This window comes from Muscardinus avellanarius (genome assembly GCF_963383645.1).
Source record: "Muscardinus avellanarius genome assembly, chromosome: 4".
Lineage (NCBI taxonomy): Eukaryota > Metazoa > Chordata > Mammalia > Rodentia > Gliridae > Muscardinus > Muscardinus avellanarius.
Window position 1 is genome coordinate 157,535,345 of NC_137789.1, and position 23,847 is coordinate 157,559,191.

At 42.2% G+C, this 23,847-nt stretch overlaps 1 protein-coding gene across 10 annotated transcripts in view; it reads left to right on the forward strand.

Annotated features, from left to right (window-relative positions):
- Positions 1-23,847, forward strand: part of DOCK1 (dedicator of cytokinesis 1) — a gene marked incomplete at both ends in the record, with an annotated part of 504,224 nt that overhangs the window by 287,190 nt on the left and 193,187 nt on the right. For all 10 annotated transcript variants that reach the window (XM_080694979.1, XM_080694982.1, XM_080694983.1 and 7 more), the window contains one exon: positions 20,580-20,681. In XM_080694979.1, coding sequence (XP_080551105.1) covers positions 20,580-20,681 — 102 coding nt within the window. The remainder of the gene's footprint in view (positions 1-20,579; positions 20,682-23,847) is intronic.

A 23,847-nucleotide genomic window follows, 5' to 3' on the forward strand; every position in this document is an offset into this window, starting at 1 on the left:
GGGAGCGGTGTGGCACCAGATCTTCTCTCAGGTGGAACCTGCGATTTATGGTTTAGTCTTTGGTGAGTTTTCTTCTGTTAATTCCGTAATGAATATAGAACCGAGTGCTATTTCAATTAAAATGTATCGATGCTGAACATTTAAGAGGACACTATGCATCCTTTGATGCTTCTCCTTTTTCTCTGGAGCACAGTTGAGGCATTAGTATCACTCAGAGGACAGTGAGGTGATGCCTAGTGTGCCGGCTGCATGCGGCCTAACAAAGTGCTAAGAGGGGGCGGGGACTCTTTAACCTAGTGGAATCTGGTCAAGGAGATGCGGTTTTAGCAGCATCCTTCTCTGCCTCCTGCTCTGCACCCTTGGACCTGTTTGCTGGTTGGCAAGCTGTGAGCTTTATACACACTGAAATCCCCAGCATTTGTTTTTAATCAGGGTTTGTCCTTACCAATGGCCCGTTAAAGAGCAATTGTGTAATTAGCTTGCTAAACTACTCTTTCTTCATGGGAGCCTGACATATCTGAAAACACCCTATATCATTGCTGTCTGCTGTCTCTGAAGATAAGCTTGCAGGACTACAGACGTGTGTAGCGCACCGGATTTGTGAGATTTTAACGTCTTTTTTGAAACATTAGCCTATTGAATCCACGTTTAAAAAAATGCCCGAATTAGTGTCAAATTGTCATTCTAACATCATAAACAAATTTCTTTGGGAGATGAATTGATCTCCTTACATAGAGACTGCTTTCTTTTATTTCAGTATTTTACTTCTCCTATTTTCTAAGAAAGTAATCAGTTTAGATTTTTGCAGAAGAGGGAACGACTATACCTCCTGTTCCCACGTGCCCCTCTCTCGGCCCATGGTTAGCATCCTCATATGGTGCATTGCTCACGGCCCAGAAGTCAGCGCTGGAACCTGTCTTGACCTTACAAAAATGTTTGACTCTGTAGCTTAATGATCTTTAAAATACTAACTACTGTACAAATCTGTATCTTTTGAAGATTTTTTTATATTTTCCCTTGGATCATTGCAGTTTTAAATCCCACCGGGGTATAGGTTGATAAAAAACATTCATGCACACCAGTCCTGGAGCTCTTCCCTCCGGCCCTGGCCTCCTTTCTCTGCCTGTCCATACACATCTTTGAGATTCGTATTTCAGCTGAAGAATTTGTTGAAAGAGTAGTCTCTCAGAAATGTATCCAAAAGCAAATTAACTGTTAAATTGTGTATGCATATTATTTAGAAAGTTAGAATTCAATTAATTAGATTATCTATTAATGTCTTTTAACTTAACAACATAGTAGTATTTAAATGAGGGTTTTCTTGAGCTCAATAATTCCATTATGGTAATGTACCTTCCATTTCTACTTAGGAAGCGCAATGTTAATAGTCTTCATCACCAGGCATGGTGGGCACGCTTGTAATCCCAGCACTCGGGAGGCTGAGACCAGAGGATCACGGTTCGCAGACAGCCTCAGCTACTTAGTGAGACCCTCTGCAAATTAGTGAGACCCTGTTTCAAAATAAAGAATAAAAGCTGGGCGTGGCGGCACACGCTTGTAATCCCAGCGCTTGGGAGGTGGACGCAGGAGGATCGTGCAGGTTTGAAGCTAGTCACACTGGCTTAAGAGACCCTGTTTCCAAATAAAAAATATAAAAAACAGGTCTGGGACTGTATCTCGGAGGTAGAAGGGTTTCCAGGAACCCCAGTATCACCAAATAAATAAATAAATAAATAAATAAATAAATAAAATAGGGCAGGGGATATAGCTCAGAGGCAGAATGTCCCTGAGTTCCATCCTCAGCACCGGAAAAACATATATATATATATATATATATATATATATATATATATATATATATATATATTCTTCATTAATGAACCAACAGGAAGACACAGAGAATCCGTACAAGCTCCTAATTAGGGAGCAATGTGTGTCTCTATTATACAGTGGCATTTCTTTGGAGGAAGTGGCATTTTGAATGACACTGGTCCATTTCCTTAGCATCCTCTCATACCTGGAGGAGACCCAAGAAGTCTTTGCACAGTGAGAGGTTCCTCGTCTATCCCAGCAGGGAGGGGATAGCGTGGAGTGAGTTCACGCAGGGTATTGATGAGAACCCAGTGGACATGGGTTTTTTAGTGCTTAGCTCCAGGATTGGTTTATGTTAATAACCAATCAAAATAAGGAATATACGCTCAGCAGAAAGAGGCATTGGCATTTTCTTAGGTTTGAGTGTGTGTGCCCACGGCTTGGCTGTACCTGGATGTGCTCCTTAGAAACTACTTTACTTTCTGTCAGTGGACAAGCAGATCTTTCCATGAGTCATCCCTTAACAAGATCTTGTTTTAATTATATCCAGAGTCAACTTTGGGACATGGAATCTAAAATGGAAAAGGACTATTTAAAAATACTAATGTTTAACTATATGTTCGACACAGCTTAAATATTTGAGTGAATTTGAGGGGGAAGGTACTGGGGATTGAACTTGGAGGTGTTGTACCTCTGAGTCACACCACCAGGTTTTTTATTTTGTATTTTAAAACAGAGTCTTGTCAAGTTGTTTAGGGTCTTGCTAAATTGCTCAGGCTAGCCTCAAAACTACAATCCTCCTGTCTCAGCTTCCTGAGTAGATATTTGAAGTAGGATTTTGGGTGTGAGGGCAAGGAAGAACAGAGGCAATCGAAATCCATAGGCTCAAACCAGTAGATTTCTCCAGGACATTAGCATGGACCTGAATATGCTTCCTGGACCCTCAGGATAGGATGAAATGGCATGCTAACTCATTACATGAGATGCTGGTATCAGAAAATCACCGTCTGTGATTTTGCAAATGCACTTCTTAGTAAGTTACTATGTAGGCATAACATCTATTTAAAAAAGATATCCTCCAATTCACATTTTATACCAATTAGTTCTTTTCTCTTCTCTCCAGTAAATCCGAATTAGAATGGTTTGGAACACATACATTATTGCCTGTCAAAAATGTGAACTGTAACTTATGGGGAGAAGAACAAGAATTGTAACTTGTAACACGGGGCCCATGTAATTAAATTTTCTAACTACAGAAGTGACAGTGTCTTCATAGCGCAGTGTTTTACTGGGAAAGACAGAAAATGAGTCCATTTTAGTCAATGAAGCCAAGTGTGTCTCTTCTTGCCTATCCAGGCTGTAGGCTACAGGTGCAGGGCGATGCCCCCAGTGACTTTTCTGCAGAGGGCAGGGTGGGGCTGGTTAACCCTTGTTGTGCCCCTGACCTGAAGCCCCGGTGCTCCCTGAGCCTCCCCGGAGACGTGACTGGGCTCCACAGTGAAGGGTGAGAGGTGACCTCCTTGCTTATTCTTCACGTCTTATTGCCCCAATGAGGGGCGCCTGTACTCTATCTAGTTACCTACACAGCAGATGAAGGGTTTCCATCCAGGTATGTGGTTGCTCCGGAATGATCTGGCTGCTTAGCCTTTTCAGTGCCAGTGGTTTGGTGTATAGCTTAGAAAATTACAACTGCCCTTTTATCTTTTCACGCTGAGTTTGCCAGGAATGGAATTTGTGCGCAAGAGTGCAAAAATAGAAAATCAAATAAAAACCGGTGTTGGTAAGAATTAGTGCATAAGTTGTGCTGCTTTCTGAGTGACTACCAAAGTTGGTGTTTCCCTAATGGACAGGTGCCTGTCCCCATCACACCAAGCTTCTCACGGACTGCAGGAGGGTTGGGTCTGCAGGTGGAAGGGTTATGCATGAGATCCAGGACGGGGGAGGCCAATAAACTTGAATTCTGTTCTTGCCCTCTCGAGAGCCAACCCTCCCTACAATGACTTTTTGGCATCTGATGAAGGGTCCAACATAAAAGAGCCTTGGCTACTGCTGCCAGCCAGACCTGCTCCGTTACTGGCTGCTCAGAGCCCAGGCCCTCCTATTTCTGCCTTTGTGGTACTCTCGCTCTTCCGCTCAGTCCAGAAGAGCCTCTGGGCCTGTCTTCCTTGCCTATCCCTCTCCACCTTCTCCTGGCTGGACTCCCTGTCACCTTCTCCTGCAGCCCTGAGTCACCCCATCACTGCTGTCGTGCTAAGGAAAGTTGCTTCTTTAAAGGTCTTTCTCATTAGACATAGGAGCAGGGACCACGTGCCCACTTCCACTCAGCTGAACCCCAGCACAGGATTGGCCTGCAGCCAGGGCCAGCAGTTATTAAACTATCAGTTATAATAACTAGCAGGGTGCTAGTTATTAAGCAGATGAGGGGTTCCTGGAACTCCAGCCTCGGGTGATCCCCCACGTGGTCACCTTGGCTGTCAGCCCTCCTTTCAGCCCCACCTGCTCTGACGAGCACTCCTGTGAGCGGTGCCCTCACCACCTGCTCTGACAACCACTCCTGTGAGCGGTGCCCTCACCAGCCGCCTTCCTAACTTGCTGCATTTAGTCTGCGGTCTCTGCTTTAGAATTTCCATTCTGTTTTTACCCTAATATGATGTATGAATAAAATGCACCAATAAAAAATTTTAAAAAAAAGAACTTCCATTCTGGACACCCTCTCTCAGAGGCACCCCAGTGCAAACACGTTAAGCAGGTGAGGACACCTGGCTGGTGTAAGAGCTTCTGCCGACCGAGGAGCAGGTGGAGATTCCAGGGCAGGCCTCCCGATCCTGGGATGGTTGTAAACTGCGAGTCACAGGGTTTACGTTCCGTGCTCCCAGGGGCCCCATCTCTCATCCTCAGCTTGTCCTGAGCGCTGTCTGGCTCCAGAGGAAACAGACAGAAAATGGGTGTGAGCCCTGGGTTCTCTGCCCTCCCCCTCTGTCCTCAACCAGCTTCAAGTAGCCCTTTAATGGAAACATGCATCTACACTGGCTTGTCTGCACACCGTGCCAGATACTGCTCCATAGGGAAAGAAACCCTACTCTTCCTGGCCCTGGGATGTGGCTGTTGAATTGTATTGACTGTGGCAACTCAATTTTTTGTTGTTTTCTACATCAACAAGTAAATATTGCACATATGTATGATGCACAACTTGTTGTTTTTAAACATGCATGCTGTACAGAATGGCTAAATCAAGCTAATTAGCATGTGAATTACCTCACATATTGCCATGTTTGTGATAAGAACTAAGAACAAACCTCTGGGCAATGTGGCAAACGCTTGTAATCCCAGCATTCGGGAGGCTGAGACAGGAGGATCGCGGTTCACGGCCAGCGTCAGCTACTTAGTGAGGCCCTTTGCAACTCAGTGAGACCCTGCCTCAAAATAAAAAATAAGAAACAGGGCAGGGGATGCAGTTCGGAGGTCAAATGTCTCTGGGTTCCATCCCCAGACCCGCAAAATAAATAAATAAATAAATAAATAAATAAATAAATAAGAAAAAATAGGGCTGGGGGTGTAGCTCGAAAGTAGAATGCCCCTGGATTTCATCCCCAGTACTGCAAAAGAAAGAAAAAAAAAACTAAAAACATGTCAAACTTTCTCTTACAGTTGTTTTCATGTATATAAATATCATTATTAACGAGGCCACCATGACGTAATATCTCTCTTGGACTGCATCTGTTTCCGTCTGTTTAGATGGATTTTCATCTCCTTTGACCAACATTTCCCTGGTGGCCCCACCCCATCCTTTAAGCACCTGGTGGCCACCCTTCTACCTTGCTTTTCCGTCCACACGTGAGCGAGACCATGCAGTCTGTCATTCGGTGCCTGCCTTATTTACATAGCACGAGGCTCTCCAGACTCACTCCTGTTGCTGGAAACAAGACGCTCTCCTCCTTTTTAAAGGTCAAATGATATTCCATTGTGCATCGACCACATTTTCTTTTCTTACTCCTCTGCTGATGGAAAACTAAGGTTAATTCTGTATCTTGGCTTCTACCAGTAAGGCTGTAATGAGGATAGCAGTGCGGATATTTCATTGACGCACCGATTTCACGTTCTCTGGACACATTCCCAGTAGTGGGGTTGTCGGCTTCTGTGGTAGATCTGTTTTCGATTTTTGGAGGCAACTCCACATTTCCCCCAATAGCGCAGAGGTTCCCCTATCTGCGCATCCTGACCAGCATTTGTTGTCCTTTTTCTTTTTCTTCATTTTTTATTCCAGCCATCCTAACCAGTGCAAGGTAAGATCTCACTGTGATTTTAACTTATATTTTCCTGATGACTAGTGACTCTGAACAGGTTTTTCATACACACATTGTCCGTGTGTATGTCTTCTTTTGGACAAGTGTCTATTCAGTCCTCTGCCCATTTTTAATTGGGTTATCTACTATTTTGCTATTGAGTTTCTCATATATTTTGGATATCAAGCCCTTATCAGTTGTGTGGTTCTGTTGGTGTGTGGCAGTCATTGAGTGCCTCCCAGGGGACGGCTGTCACCCAGGCTTAGGGACCACCATCCAGCGATGCGAAGATAGCTGTCCTTGTGAGGTTTGCATTCTAGTGAGGAGAGATGGTGACGTAGTTTTGATGAAGGTGGCCTTGCATGGGGAGGATGGCCAGCGCAGCCCTTGGGAATGGCGGCTTTGGCTTTAGGCTGTGCAAGAGGGAGGAAGTGTGCCAGGTGGGCATCCTGGGGAAAAGCCTTCTACACGGGACAAGGCAAAGCAGAGTCCTAAGGGGCACAGATCCAACATGGGCACCCTGGCCGAATTATGAGAGGGACAGGTTGAGTCGGGAGCTGGGGCAGCCCACGGATGGCCTCGTCCACTTCTCCATGGGTCACATTAGAGCTGCAGTTTTTCTTTTCATTATTTAGAACGATTTTATCCTACCGATGGGGATATTCCCACCAGAACGTCCCTGTGGTAGTATTTGAGGTTTCTGATTCTTGCAAACAAATGCCTCCTATTGGCTTTTCCAGTTTAACAGATCAGCCTGGATTTCTCCTTTCTGCCCTTTATGACACGAATGCATCTGATTTAAATTCAAAGGAAGGGGGCCTTCCTTCATTATCCTGCAAGCTTCTTGTTAGACAGAAATGAGGAACATTCCATTTTGCAAACTTTTAACTGTGTAGCCAGATAATTAGCTTGTGAAAAACATACTCGATTTTGCAAACAAGTAGTGATTTTGGAAAGTAATTAAAATTAGTCATTACCGTACCACTTTGTGGATTTACCTTCCACTACATGCTGTTAAGATCTTGTCTAAGCAAGATTAATAAAAAATAAAGAAATCTTGGCTGAACATCTGTTGCAAAGTGACTTCCGATTTGCATCTTTCCTATGTGACTTGTGACTGGAGTTTTGGGTTCAGGTAATGGGAGACAGATCGGATCTGAGACGATCCCTTTCTAATTTTATGTTTGTGGAAATTAGCTGAAATGTCTGTAATTGTCATACATTAAAAAATCTGTAAAATATATGGATTTTTTTCAAAGAGATTAATCTCAATAAAGCAATGTTTTATATTTTCTAATTAAAATTATGATAGTTACTATTATGATCAATGCTAAATGTCTATTTGCTAATTTACAAAGAGCAGCTCTAAATTTCAGTAAGATTAGTTGAATGGCCTCTTCTAATATTTTCATTATGTCTATGTAAAAATAATGAGTTGGAAATTGGAAATATGAGTAACGTCTACATGACATGGAATAAATCGCTAGAGGTTCGCGCTGATTTCTCCTGGACTATTTTTCTCAATGAGTGAACATCTGAGCAATTTTTCTTTTTTCACAAAATGGGATATGAAAATACCTTCAAATATACTGGCCAAGTACATGACTGTTAAACTTCCTGCAAGTACCAGATGGTCTTCCTATTAGTGAAGGTCAGCAGTGACAGGAAAACTAATGTGTAAATTCAGCAGCCAAGAGGCCCCGTCTCTTCAGCCCCCTAGAATATGCCTTCCTGAGACTTCCAGACTGTGTCAGACACTTGGTAGATCAAGAGAGAGTTATTGAAACACTCATCTCCCAATTTTTGTGTATCATAGCTTAGCTTGATATAATTATGCCTTTGGGGCATTATTCCAACCCTATTCACAAAAATCTAAAAGCATCCATATGATGGGCCTTTGGAGGCTCAGTTTTGTTATTGATCTACTTTCTCTTCAATGACCAAACTCTGTAACCATATTTGTTTAGCTTGATGTATTTTGTGATAGCTGGTCCCTAGATTAGGAATACTTGCTTCCTAAGGTCTACCTTAAGCTATCACTCAAAATAGTATCTACATGTTAGGCCCTAAAGGATGCCATTAAAATCACTAAGGAAACAAAATCCTGCTGCTATTTAACTTGACCTTGCCCTAATAGGGTTCCTGTGTAGTTGCTCCAAAAACAAAAATAAGACTGACTGTGATTAAAAAAGACAACACAAAGTTATTGGCAGGTATTTGGTTTATGTAGAAACTCTTCCCAAAGAAAAACCACCACCACCACCAACAACAACAATACCTGTCGTAAGTAATAAGAGGATTTTGAGAGTTCAATTACAAAACCTACCTATCAAACTCAACAATTTTCCTAAACATACAAAAGAAAGGAAGAAAGAAAAAGGAAAGAAAAGAAAGGAGATAGAGAACATTTAAATGCATATTGAAAAAAAGCACTCCTCTCAATAGAAACCCAAATAACAAGAGCTATTTAAGATCCATATGATGAAACCACAAAATATCTCTGAATGGCATAAAAATAGACTTGAATGAATGTAGAAACAGTTTCTGTGTCTAAATGGGAAAGCTGATATTGTTCGCCTTCTCAATTAATTTACAAATTCAATGGAATTCCAATTTGAATCCCAATGGTGCTTGTTTTAAATTCAAAAATGTGGTTCTAAAGTTCATGTGAGAATGAATTGGCATGGATACTCAAGACAAATGTGAAAAACAGGAGTAAGGAGAATGTGTAACGCTGAATAGCAAAACCATTTGAACGCTGCAACATTTAAGGTATTAAATCAAAACTAGTCTGTCTGGATGGATGTGAAAGACAAGGATTAATCCTCTGAATTACCAATATTAATTGCACATGGCTTATGGGAAATTGTAATTTTTGAAAATTTTTTCTTTATATACTTTTTTAAGGTTATTCAATGAAACCCACCATTTTTGGTTCTCAACTTTGACCAATATGTACAGAAGTGTAACGACCACCAAACACAAAATAGGAACTATTTCCACTCCCTTAAAAAAGTGCCCTGCGTCCTCTACCATCAGTGTCTTCTCGGTTACTGGTCCTTTACAGGATGTCACATGAATGAATTTATGGAGTATATAAACCTTTGTGTCCAGCTGTTCACCTGTATTTGAGTTTCATCTATGCTTTAGGAGTGGTTGGTTCCTTCTTGTTGCTAAGTGGGATTTCGTCATATGGATATACCACAATTGGCTTGTCCATTTACTAGGAAGTAGATATTTGGGGTGTCTTCCAAGTGTGGCACTTACAGATTCCTCTGAACATTCATACAGAGGTCTTCGTGTGGGTATATGTTTTCAAGTCTCTTGTGTACATGACATGATAGTAGGATGGTTGGGTCATATGGTAGGTATAAGATTAATTGTGAATGACACCATCCAACTGTGTTCCAGTTGCCCCAACTCTCCAAAACAGTCGTGAGGAGTGCTGTACTCTACTGCTTGTGTTTTGTTTTTAATTTCAGTCCCTCTAATAGTTATTGACATTTCAATATCCCTTTTGACTAGGGACATTGAATATGTTCTCTTGTGTCTTAGCCATTTGTGTCCCCTCAAAACTTTTATAATTTTTTACATTTTTTCCAAAATGAATTTCTGAGAATTATTTATATATTCCAAGAGGGAGCCCTTTGTCTGATATTTTTTTAATTAGGGTTTTTTTCCCCAATCCTGCAAAGTTATTTTTAACTTTTATTTTATAATCTTCCAAAGATCAAAAGTTCTTAATTTTGATTAAATTCAATCTATCATTTTTTTCTGTTGTCTCACAGATTTTCCTTCTATGCTTTCTTTAAGACATTTTGTTTTGTTGTTTTATGTTATGTACTTAGTATTTTGGTACATTTTTACTTAATTTTTGTATATGGCATAAAGTATAGATTGGTCTTCTCCTTCCTCCTTCCCTCCTTCCTTGGGCTCTGAACAGTGTTGGCTCATTGGTTAAAAAGTTGGTAAAAGCCGGGCGTGGTGGTGCACGCTTGTAATCCCCGTGCTTGGGAGGCAGAGACAGGAGGATCGCGCAGGTTCAAAGCCAGCTGCGCGCGCTGACTCAGGAGACCCTGTTTCCTAATAAAAATGTAAAAATAGGTCTGGGAGTGTAGCCCGGAGGTAGAAGGGCTTCCAGGAACCCCAGTACCACTAAAAAAAAAAAAAAAAAAAAAAAAAAAAAAAAAAAAAAAGTTGGTAAAAAGTAATCTTTGATATCTGTTTTATATAATGTCTCAAAATAAGGTAAGGTGTATCCTTCAACTCTTTTCAAATATTATCATCAATTTTATGTGTTTTGATTATCCATATAGAGTTTAGAAGCAGATTGCTAATCTCTGCATAAATACTTGCCGCATTTTGAAACAGTAGATCTCCTAGGGTCTTAACATTTTTGATCCTTCTAATCCACTAGTTTGGGTTCTTATTTATTTTCTTCTCAAGTTGTTTTTTTACATTGATAAAAACTTTGTGCCTTTAAAATATTCATCTGTGTATGGTTTTGTATTTTTTCATTTTTTATTACCACTACCACCCATGTTCATTTATATAGCCTGTTACTGTGCTGATATCCTTAAGTTCATATCTAATTTAAACTGTTCATTAATTCCATATTTTAGAACCTCTACTCCCATTTTCCAGGCAAGGAAACTGAGGCTCATGAAGGTCAAATAGCAGGTCTACCTCATCCAGCATTCTTAGCTTTGTTAACTGACTATTCTGTCCGCCTCTGAAGCCTTAATTCTATACTTATAAATTAATTTTATCGTGTACCTATAAACCTTTTACTCTAAGATATTAAGTGTTATAAAAGGATTGAAGAAGCTAGGGCAATAGTAGGGATTCATACTTGGTAGAGAAAAAAGGACCTGTGGACTGTTCCTTGGCACTTTCACTATAGAGTATTTTTGTTAAGGGCAGAGTACATCTGTACTCAAAATTATTCAAATAATTAACCATTCTTACATTTATGAAGAATACGTAGGGTGAGGATTTATAAGCAAAAGTAATAAAACCCTCGAATCAGTTACATTTCCACCCCTGAAAAATATTGTTGAGTGAATATTTCTGTTTGTATCTCTTCTGCCCCCTCCCATTCAGATGTGAGCTAAGATTCCCAAATAATTGTTCTTAGTCCTGTTATTATATTCCATTCCTTAATAGTCCTGTAATTGGAAAATAGATATCTTCTCCTTAGATTTCTCTTAGCAGTTTAATTTTTTCTTTTATTTATTTATTTATTTATTTATTCATTCATTCATTTATTTATTTATGCAGGTCTGGGGATGGGATCCAGGGGCATTCAACCTCCAAGCCACACCCCCTGCCCTATTTTTTATTCTTTATTTTGAAACCGGGTCTCACTGAGTTGCGGAGAGCCTCACTAAGTGTCTGAGGCTGTCCGCGAACCGTGATCCTCCGGTCTCAGTCTCCCGAATGCTGGGATTACAAGCGTGCGCCACCACGTCCAGCCTTAGTAGTTTATAATAACTCCCCTTTAAGACATTTTTAATATTGTTTCTTAATTAACTGCTGTCATGTCTTTGTATCTCAGTCAACTGTTGGTAGATATTTCTTCCTTCAGCTTTTTATTTTGAAATTTTCGTAGTGCAGAACCGTTTAAGCAATACTACAGGAAAACCCGAGTAACTGCCAACGAGTCTTATTACCTATTAAGGTCGTGTGGGATCAGTATCATCCCTCAGCTTCCTCCGTTACAGGTTGACGTGAATGTGTAAAGTAAGCTTCTACTGCCCAGCCAAAAATTGATGACGACTTTGTGACTTGCCATCCCCAATGGCTTCGCGAGCTCCTTCGAACAGTTCTGTCGCCCAGTCCTAACAACATCCACAGTTCTGAAGAGTCAAGTGATTCCCTAATGCAATGCAATATCTATGTCCTGTGACGTTTTCTTATTCATTATTATGATCCAAACCATTGGTCTTGTCACATGCATCTCTTTGTTTCCTCATGATTGAATATTTTTGGCGAAAGAGACCACCTAGGTGATAATATGAACTTAGTGTGTCATCTCAACTGGAGGTCCAAGCTGTAGAATCAGGAAAATTCTAGGCGTAAGACATTCAGATGGACTGTGTCATCTTGGTCTCCCAAAACCTTTACCTAATGGTTTTAGTGCCTACTAGGGACCTTTGCGTGGACCCACTGCTTCTTTAGAGTCAAAACTAGTGTGAATTTAGAATTCCCCTCTTCTTTCAATGTTTCTCAGTTTACAGATCCTGTGGGAAATAGCTCTGCTTTTATACCCAGCCCTGCTCACCACTGGCATGTGCATCTAGATAGACACATTGACTTTGCTCCTCACTGGGGGTGTTAAGAATCCTTTGCTCGCATGGTCCATTTTGATGCTCAGGTCGTCCCGGCTGCTCCACATGTGGCTGGGGTGCCTCCTCAAGCCCCTCCTTACCTCTTGCCTTGACATGGCTCTGCTATTCTGAAAGACAACACTGGTCTGGGCTTGCTGAGTGCTCATTCTGGGTGGATTCACTTTTCACCAGTGTGTTGGCTTCCCTCCGGGAACTCAGTGCTTTCAATGCTGTGTACTCAGTGGATGTTGGCACTTGACCACTCCCAGCCCAATTTAAATCTTACCTTTTAGCTTTCTCCCCTGGGTCTCCTACGACATCTGGCAGGTGAACCCCTCTCTGTAGAATCTCAGGACCTTTCAGTTCTTGCAGGGCTGTGGTGAGGTGAAGTGGGGATGGGGGTAGAACACCGGGGAATATATCTGCCCTTCATCCTTCACACGCCTGCTGGACAGCCAGTCGCTCCTGCAGAGTGGTCCCAGGGTCCCTATAACTGAGTCACACCCCACCCTAGCAAGCGATTTTGAAAATAAATGTCAAGGCACTAATGACCCAGATGACTCTGGTATCTTATGTAGTTTTAAGCAGAAAATCTATTGTGATGATAGTATTGGAACATACAACCATATACCATATATGCTTATGTTATGGACAGACGAGAGAGTCATAATACATACGCTGTAACACATTTTATGGGTTTCACTATGCAATTATCTCATATTTCAAATTACCTATCTTCTCTGTAACTCATTAATTCTTTTTATCACTTGGTATGATATTATTCCTCCTGACTACATCACTTCACCAATGTGAATAAAATTTAGGCTAATATCCTTTTATGACCCACACATTCCATTTTACCTAAGAAGGAGTTTCGCTCTTAATCTATAAATATGATGGTGATAATGTCCTTTATGTGTAGAAGTCAATTCTAAATATGTGTGGGCTTATTGATCCTCACTTCAATAGGAGTCGATTAATACTAAATTACTCCTGCTTCTATTATGTTTTATAATTCTGTGTATCATGTGATCATATTTGAAAAATTCTAAACTCTCTAAGGCTCTAATACTACCTGATTTATGGAGCTTGTAAAATAAACTACAAAAATTTTTGGTTTATTGTCCATCTTGTGTTAGCATCAAATAAATTATATTAAGAAGTTGCATGCCAAGTATATATTTTTCATTATGCCATAAAGTATAATTTATATATTTTATATATTTATCCTTCATAACAAATGTGAGTAGGTATTCAAATTATTATGTTGAAAAAGTAGCAAATAATCATTATGGATAACTTAATATCTAAGTAATCCCTTTTGTTATGCGTCCTATAAACATCTTTCTACAATTATTGCCCCTGTAAAATTGAAATTGATTTTGTTTTCAAAATTAGATTTCTTGCTTTAAAGTGTCTAAAATGATAGGAGATGCTAGCACTCTATGACTTCAACCAAGCACTTCATTTAAATTTAAGATGCAGGTTTGATTTTGTTGCTAGTAGTTTAAAGGAGCTAATAAATGACATTAACGTGCTTTATCAACCATACTATGTTCAGTTTTGTGTAGTTCCTATTTTTTAGCAAGTATTCCTTGCTCTCTGGTTCTCAGTAAAATAGAAAAATCACAATAATTTGGAATCATAATGAGTGAAAATTAACCACACATTGAATGGAAACAGCATAAGATTTTATTTATCTTTAAACGAGAAAAAAAAACACAAACTCAGCCCTTAACTTTACCCTGATCTAATTGCCGGGCGGCCCCCTTACCACTGCCCACTACTGAGCAAGGGAGCCCCTCACTGGCCACTGACCGCTGGCCCCCTCGGGAGCGGGCAGTAGGTTTACGGTCACGTGTTGGAGCACTCGTGCCCCTTCCCCATGCCTCGCACGCAGCCTTATTTTCTGAGCACGTTGGCACCTCTGATTTCTTGGCCTGCCTTGGATTCTGAGCCAGCAATCAACAGGCTTCACCTGCTCATCCCGATCAATGAGTCACCACTTGTCCCCGATTGGGCTTCCAGAATATTTTCTATTTCAGTTGCATCTCCTCTTGGTCGTTAGTCCTTATGGGTTTGTGTATTTTTAAATAAAGAATAATAAAAAGAAAAACAGAGCTGGGGAATAGCTCAGAGTTAGAATGCCCCTGGGTACAATCCCCAGTACTGAAAAAAAAAAAAAAAAAAAAGGATGATCTTTCAGTTAGATGTAAAGAATCAGGGACGGAGGTCTTGAGCTGGTTATGTGCGAGGCCCCCCGCTTCTACTTCTGTAAACTTCATCCCTGTGCAAGCTTTGGAGGAGTCTTTGGTCTAGTTTAGGACAGTCTGGGATTTTCTTTGTGCTGTTTTAACTTCCTTGTTTCCTCTTTTTAATTTCCTCACAGAAGATAGAGCATAGGCACATTTCACCACCAGCTTCTCGTCTAGAACACAGAGGGCCCCTGTGCTCGCCAGACATCTTAGCTCTTTTGTATAAATAGTTTAGCCATATGGAGTAACTGCATGTCACTGCTCCATTTTAAGTGGAGGACTCACCTCCCATTACATTATCTCTTCCTATATTTCGTTTTCATAATGTTGCTTTTGTAATTGATTATTTGGATTGAAGACTTCCCAAAGAGAAAGTCATTCAGATTTCACCAAGTTTCCTATCTTCTCATTTTTGATACCGCTTTTCCCCCAGGATCGTTTAGTATCATTTTTTTTTAATCGCTGGACAATTACTTTGCCCTTAATTTTAGATGACGGTTATGGGGTAGGTTAGTTTCATCAGTATGTTTGAAATTTGAACATCAAAGTGGATGGCCCTCTTCAAATATTTGTCTTGGTGGAACATGGTTAAATTTTTCCAGGACTCCACTGGAAGCCATCCAGTTGCGCTCCATGCCGTCACTGGGACTCTTTTATTCAAATCTGGTGCCTGCCCCTCAGGATGGGGCTCCTTGGTACCTTGCCTGTTGTTCCAGTGGGTTCTGTGTTTTGCAGCTGCACAAAGACACATGGGTTCTGTAGAACTCAGACGAGTGTTAATATTTCTGCCTGTGCCACACTTCACGGGGAAGCAGACACAGGCTGCATGGGAAGTGGCATCTCCGGGGGGCGATCGGCTCACGGCATTGCCAAGGGCAGGTGCATACTCCCCTTCAAGTCATGGGCTACGACGCCCTCACGAAGGGCCCATGACCGAGAATTAAAACCCTGGGGACTCTTTCTTCCAATTCCTATATTTGCCTGTAGACTTTAAACTAGGCACAACTGACTGGAGTGTTCTTTAAAATCTGTCCTGTCTCCTTTCTAATCTCCAGCATCCCTCTACCTTTGTCATTGTCTCTCTGTCATTGTCTTCTCTCTCTGTCCCTCTCTCTTTCTCTCTCTCTGTCCCTCTCTCTTTCTCTCTCTCTCCTCTCTCTCTCTCTCTCTCTCTCTCTCTCTTTCCTCCCTCTCTTTCTCCCTCCCTCTCCCCTAGTGTTTTATATCCTACAGCAGTATCTTACAATGAACTTTTCTGATAGAAAATATCTCCTGCTCTGTCTCCAGGGCCCCATCCTACCTGCTCTCAATTCTACCTGTCTTTTCTTCTTTGTATCCTTAGTTCTGTCTTCTGTTTCACCTGTGCCCGGCTCTGCCTGTTCATCTCTCTTCCACCTGTGTACAGTCCTAGCGCACTGTGGGGCTAAGGAGATTTACAACCGGAGCCCTCCTGATGGTCGCTCTAGGGGATTTCTCGGGTTAGCCCCAATTGCAGTCCAGGGCTCCATTTGCTCAGGGGCCCTGCAAGAAGCTAAGACTCTAATAACTGAACGAAGCAGGCTAGAGAAAGTCGGCCCTCATCCCAGATGAGATCTTTTACTTTAAGGACCAGATTTTAAAGTATTTACATATTTGCTTATAACAGTAATCTAGAGCCAAATATGGTGGTAATGACCTGAAATTCTAGTACTTGGGAAGCTGAGACAGGAGGATTGCAGGGTTCAAAGCCATCCTCAGCCATTTAGTGAAACCCTGTTTCCAAATAAAATATAAAATAGAGCTGGGAGTGTAAGTATAGCTTGAAGGTAGAATGCCCTTGGGTTCAATTCCCATCCCTCACAAAAAAAGTAATTTTGGCTTCTTGAGCCTTGCCTGGCTGACTACCTGGAATTTCCCCACCCCAGACATTTTTTTGGTTTGATTTCTACTATACTATAATCCTTTATATTGCTGAACTGTGTTTGTGCGCACATGGGTATGCATGTGCGTGTGTAAATATTTTCATTTTGTCCTTCACACATTTTTTCATGTTATTAAAGTGTCTCATATTCACGTGTTTAATGACTGGATTATAATATAATTGCTGCATTTAACAGCTAATATTTCAGGACAACCAGTTCAACTCGAACTTGAGGAAAACAACAGTTAACATGTCTCTCCTGTTCCTCGTGAGCTCTTGCAGTATTTCCAAAGCCGTGTTTGGTTCATATTGGCTTTTTGTTGTTTATCTGAAATTCAAATTGAACTAGACATCCCGTGCTTTATCCTGCAACCCTACAAAATATCCTATTACTTATATAATCTCTTGCTTTGAACACTTGGATATTTTCAGTGATGTAATGGACGTGTTTGGGCATAAAATATCCTATTATGAACCACTTTTTTGGTAGGTTGTTAGAAGCAGAATTATTGAGAAGATGAGCATTTTCTTCCCAGGACTTTTCAAACCTATCGCCAAGTCGCTTTTCAAAAAGGTTATAGCAATTTGTGCTCTCACCAGCGGCGTCTGAGAATCCTCAGTCCCAGTATCCTTGCTCACATTATGATCTCTTAAATACCTCTTTGCTATTTTGGCAGGCAAATGATGATACATCATTTTCCTTTTTGATTACTAATGAGGTTCGCGTTCTTTGTTTATTAGGCATTCGATGTCCTGGTTTTGAAATGTTGTGCAAATGCAGCCTGACTTCTCTGCCGTACTCCGCATCGCTTTGAAGTCATAGGAACGCGTCTTATTTTTATTTAGGTAATGTGCTTTATTCAGCAGCCGGGGCCGGATACTGGTCCCCAGGCTCAAGTCGAGGACAAACTTTGCCACGAGCCTACACCTTCTTTGAACATAAAGTCTCCTTGCGACTCCTAAATGCATTTAAAATAAATCAGTTAAAATATCCAGTAATTTTCTTCTAAGCCTGCAGAACTAAAGATTTCTTTCCCCACTTCTCCCCTGTCTCTATTCCTAATGTAGGAGTGGTTTCAAATAGAGCTCCCCAAATACCCGCTTTACCCATCCTTAGTAGCCCACAAGTAAGTAATCTGGACAAGTGTCTGCTGTGTGTCTGTCAGCAGTAAAGCTTCTTGGCTTTGGCAATATTTTCCTTATGAAAATGCCGATATCCGAAGGAGAAGACTCCATTCCCAAAGGGCAGGGAGGGAAGAGGAGGCATCTCTGTGAATATTAACAGACGTGTTACCCCTTTTCTAGTGAGGCCTCAAGCTCCAACTTAGAGGTCTGAAATGGCAGACCAGCCTCCTCTACAAGTGCCGAGCACACAGTACAGATTGCTTTTGGCCCATTTCCCTGGGTTAAGTAAAGAGCCCACGCGCTCTGCCGGGCAGCGCTCCTCTAACTCATGGTGATGGCTTGTCCTTCTGCCCTCGCCGGGCCGCTCTAATTAGTCCCCGGCGTTGTTAAATAAGGGGCCACTTGGCCGCCTTCTGGATGCCATTCTTGTCCAGGGAGAAGACATCCCGACTGGCCATGTGTGTCTCCCCAGGACTTGCTTTGTGGCTGTGGCTGTGACTCTTCATTCTTTATTTCTGATATCACATCAGTTCCCGTCTTCTGCAACTGCATGCATTTTTCAGCATGACATGACAACCTGGTCCCTAATGGAAGACGGTGGTGTCACCTGTTTGAGTCTCTGGTTGACTCTGGTGCCCTGATCTTTGTCACTCACGCCCCTCTGGGCTCATCCTGCAGCATTTTTAAAGGCCCTTCAGAGCCCTTCTTCTCTTTCTACTCTCCAACGGCCAGTATAAGTTCTATGCGTCGGTATCTTGCTTCTGATTATAAACAGGTACCGTGGTGATTTCAGCGATTCTAACGTGTACGTCTCCATTGTTGAACCGTCTGTACCTGTAGAAATTAATTTGTGTGCCTCCTAGATACACCTGGATTGCTATGCAGCTCTGCTTGCTCTGGAAGAGCGCCACATCTGACAGGGAGGAGACCCAGTCACTGAGGGCTGAGTCTGGGCGGATGTCAGGGCAGAGGGCTATGGTGTGTTCCTCCTGTCATCTGGCCCTCTCTGCTGATTGAGAGTGGGAGGAAGTGAATCTCCACCTCCCGCTGGTCATCAGCAGTAGCTGCAGGTTCCACAGAGCTAGAATGCGCATGTGCACCTACATAAGGGTGGAAGAAATTAGGTCCCATGCCAAGTCCCTGCCTATGGCCCTTGAGTGCTGTCTGCATACCCCACTGTGCATTTCCTCCCTGCAGAGTGAGTCTTCTAAGCCTCAGTTTAAAGCCTATAAAATGGCTCAGGATAAGAGCCCACCCTGTGCTTGAATAGGTCATGCTTCTCACCGCCTTTGGACTATGCTGGGTTAGCAAATACTGTTGTTATTGACAGTCATCCAAAGGCTGGCATCTCATAGAAGTAAGCCAGATTCACAAACAACTGCTCCTGAGCCCCACCAGATGCCAAATATTTATGTATCTCAAAAGTTCATATTCATAAATAGGCATTTTACCATTTTACTAATTGTTCCTCCAATGCAAAACAAGCATTATTTAGCTCTTTCCCTGAACATCACCAACTTGGAACCTAAATCTCAGCAATTATCATCATTCACAGATAATTTACATTTCTGGGCAAATGGAAGATATCATATCATCGTGATTGTATTTGTTCAATTTGTGTGATGTGTCCTTTGAGGACCCATTTGGAAGCATGTATGTCTACTATAGATATAAAATGGATCAGGGAGAACATTGGACTTGAATATTTCACTATAGAGTGTGTATTCCAAATTACTATGAAAGACATTTAGACATTCAAATATATGGCTGGAAAAAGTAGAGTCAGTTAAAGAATGCAGTCTGAGAGCTCATTTACTAGGGGGAAAATAGGGACATGTCTCAGACAGTGTCCCATCCTGGAATTCCGCTGGACGTGTACTAGTTTAATGGGAGAATATGTATATATATGCCCTGTGTTTCCTAAAATGCCATTAATTTAAGGGTGTGTATTTAATAGCAAGGAAGGCACTGTAGTGCTGTTAGCCTCCAACTCTGGAAGTGAGAAATCGCGGTTAACGGCATCAGGGCACTCATCAGAGCTAACACCCCTCTGGGCACACGCAGATGTGCACACCCACAGCCACATCCACGCTGGCCACAACTATTTGCCAAGGGCTTTGGCCCTTTCCCTTCTCAACGTCTGGGTTTTGTTTGTTTCCTTTCTTCCCCCTTCTCTTCCTTTCCAGCCAGCTCTGTGTGGAATGAGGAATTCCCATCTCTCCCACTTGACATGCCGATGAGCCCGCCTCCCCCCTCCTTCTTCTCCAGAAGGAGAATTGGACCATAACTCATTGTGGAGTCGGTGGTGATTGCCTCTAAATTGGCCAAGGGGGATGCAGGCAGATTTTGAGAAATAAAAGACCTCTCTTTGCCATGGCCAAAGAGGAGAGGATGTGCACACAGTTTGACTAGTAATAAAGGGAGGCTGTTTGCAGTAGCACAGGAAGTAGCAGTGACCATGATTTTAATACTGTCTTAATTTTTGCCTGTTTTAGACAAAAATATATTGAATGTACTTTCCTTGGTGCATCGCAGTCTCACATAGTAATGTAGTCCAGAGTGATAGAGACATACTGCATACAGCTATTTAAGGCTGGTTCTTTCTAGTCTGAACCATCTCATGTCAAGAAGCATTTAATGGAGTTAAGGTGAAAGGAATGTAGTATTCCACCAACACCACCATGAAAATCCTGGGGTTGGGAGTGTGCAGGGCAGTGCATTCCTCAGCTTTGCACATGGCACAGAGGACCTGGGGCACCGACCAGGCCCCTTGCCTCTCCCCGAAGCTTTTAATGCCAGGCTCTTGAGTGACATCAGCTATTCCTCTGAAGGTTGTTTTCTCTCCATCTAATTCTGTCTTTTGATATACTTACAGGGCAACTTTGTGGCTTGCATGACAGCAATTCTGCGCCAAATGGAAGATTACCATTATGCCCATTTGATCAAGACTTTTGGAAAGATGAGGACCGATGTGGTGGTGAGTATTTCAAGGGCTTCACATCCCTGTCCTTGGGGCCAGCACTGTTAGCAGAATCCGATTGTCAGTATTTCCAGATCATACTTTTTGCATAGGAAGGTGCCTCTGAGCAACTGACTTAGAACCAAAGCCTTGTTCCTAGGATGAGGAGGGTCCTGACTGACACACAGTTTTGAGTCTGGTGTAGACCTGGGAATGACTCAGAATTGGAGCCCAGGGAAAAGGTCAGTGTCCTCTGTGGAGCTTTGGGATCATTGGCAATTGTTGATGTTGCCGTGGACGGAGGGTCATTAACTTCTGTCATTCACTAGTGACTTTCAACTTCAGAAAGCCTGCCAGGCTTTCCAGTCTTGCTCTACTCCATTATTAATTAGCTCTAATCATCGGCGCACATCTCCTAATAATTCCTTAGTCATCCTCAGTAAAACTACGTAAAACGCCATTAAGAAAAGCATAATATAGGGAAATTTATCACTTGGGAGCTACCTCCCTACTGAACTGAAGTGACACAGCCAGATGGCTGATGCTCACTGTAAAGCTGCCGGCGACCCTGGTGTGATGTGGGTGGGACTGACAGCATCTCTAAGGACCCATGGGTCCCTGGGGCACACCCGTGGGTTCCTGAGGACCACAGCACGTGCTGCTGGCATCCTGTGCATCACAGCTCTCTTATTAAGGAATGAGGATAAGAGAAGGATTGTTGCCATTTTCTAAAAGATTCTTTCTAAAACAAATTTTCCTTAGTTGTTGCCACAATAGATGGATGGTTGGGTAGATGGGTGGATGGATGGTAGCTCGATCAATCAATACATAAACTTCAAAAACAAGCAAAAATTAATCTATACCTTAAGATAATAGCAGTTTTCCTTTAAAAATCAGGTTACATGAAAGTAAGCATGTTTGTGTGTCTATTTTGTTTTCTTTTGAGTAGTCTTTGAATGTTTTATAATAAAGGCATATATACATACTTGTATTATAACATAATATACATTATATCCTAGGATTTATCTGAAACCCTGGCATAAGAAATCAGACATTATATTTACAACATTTAGTCTCATAATGGAATCTTAAATATGTCCCTATGCCTGGTTTGCTCAATAGTAGGAATAGCCTGAGCTTGATCTATAGCAATAATCTTAGAGATAAACATTCCAGGCTAAATAATCAAAGTTTCCAGAATGAGAAGAATGACTCATCCTAAAATCTAAGGAATCTAGTCAATCATTTGTGCGTTATCTGAACAGTCACATGGCCAAAACTCACATAGGCAAACTGTTATAAACATTAAATCTGAACTATTAAGTGGGGCCATTGATATTAAAACTTCAGAATATTATAAAAAGTGATTATACAATATGGTATTTAAAATTTACTGTGACTTGATGAATTCCAAGTATATGCCCTCTCTTCTTGCTCAGAGCAGAGAATCAGACATTTACTTCCCATTGTGGGTCCTAATTTCCCAAGGGATCCTCCCCTTACGCACAGCAGTTCGGAAAATCAATTATTTGCGGACAATTTGATTTCCATTACAAAATGGCATTTGTGATTTGGCTATCCCACATTCATACTGCAAGGATGGTAAACATTTTTTATTATTGCTAATCCATCAGAAACTCTGTAAAAATATGTCCCTTACCATTAACCAGACATAGAGAGTATTTGACTGTTTTTCGACCGATGTGGCAACTATTGATAATCATAGGATTGTTTTGTGTGAAAGAATTGGAGGTCAATTAGTTTGCCAATAGAAAAATAACGTACACCATGTTTTTGAGATGCGCTTCCTTCTTACAAGCATGGCTTTGTTTAGGTTCACACATTTCACCGCTCCTGGTTGCACCAGCCATTCCCGTACAAAACAGCAGTGCTTGTTAACACCACACTCACCTGCCACAGAGCTCTTGCTTATGCAGACTCTCAAGTAGCCCTTTGCTCCCAAGACAGTGAGAGAATAGAGCATGGGGGACAGATGGACTCAGAAAACAGAAATGGGTGTGTTTCCCTCCACCTTCCTAGAAGCAGAGGCATGCCTGTCCTCAGACATTTGAGCCACCAGCTGACTCTAGACCTCTGTGGCCAGGGACACTGACCTTCCATGCAGTGCCTGCTGCTATCCAGAATCCAAGTCTCAGCACCAGGAATGAAGCAGAGCATGTGTAGTGCCTCTACAGCCAGGCGCAAGGGACAAGGAGGACTCTGGACTCTTTGGGGGAGATTGCTGTCTTGCCACCTGTCCCAGGCCCACACTCAGGGGCTCTGAGAAAACAGCATGCTTCTTGGCACTCCCATGCAGAACTCTCCGGTGACCACAGCACTGAGGTTTCTCCCACACTTACTCTGACACTCTTGTTCTCTGACACTGGCCACTAGTTCCTACAGTTTGGTTCCATTCCCCCTCTGTCCCCCTGAGTTAATATCAGGCCCCACAGGTTACTGGGCTTGGTCCAAGTCCTCTTGCAAGTCCAGATTCCCATAATTATGACCAAGCTAAAAATGCAGGGTCCTATAACCTATGGACCTCTCCTTAGGGTTCACCATTTTTTCAAGTGGCTCATAGACCTCAAGGAGACACTTGGCTCACATGCTCTGGTTCATTATAAAGGGTGTGACTCAGGTCATCAAAAGGAAAAAAACTGCATGGAACAAGGTATTAGGGGTGGCCGCAGTGTCCACATTCTCTCCAGGCCTCTGTCCTCCATCTCCTCTATCTTGTCAGCAGCCAGAGGCTCATAAAATTGTGCCCGCGATTCCCCCCCCCACCCCCCGTATGATCTTCAGCCTCCTCCACAGTTGGTGGTGGGTGGGGCTGAAAGTCCCAACCCTACTTCTCGTTAGCATCAACTCAGTGTATGTGATCAAAAGGGGCTTGTTATGAATACAGTGACATATAGTGGCTCTCCAATCACTTAGGAAATTCTCAGGGGGTGTTGGTACTTTGTTCCAGGAACCTGGGCAGATACCAAGTACATCTCCTAATATTATATCACAGTGACCTTTAGTAAACATCTGTCCAGTCCAGGGACCACACACAGGGCAAGGTATCAGAGACAGGACAGTGCCCATGGAGGCCCAGTTCTGGGGGGAGAGGACCCCACAGAGGTACTCAGAGATGGCTTGGGATGGTCAGCCACATAGGAGCTCCTCCACAACCCTGCAAAGA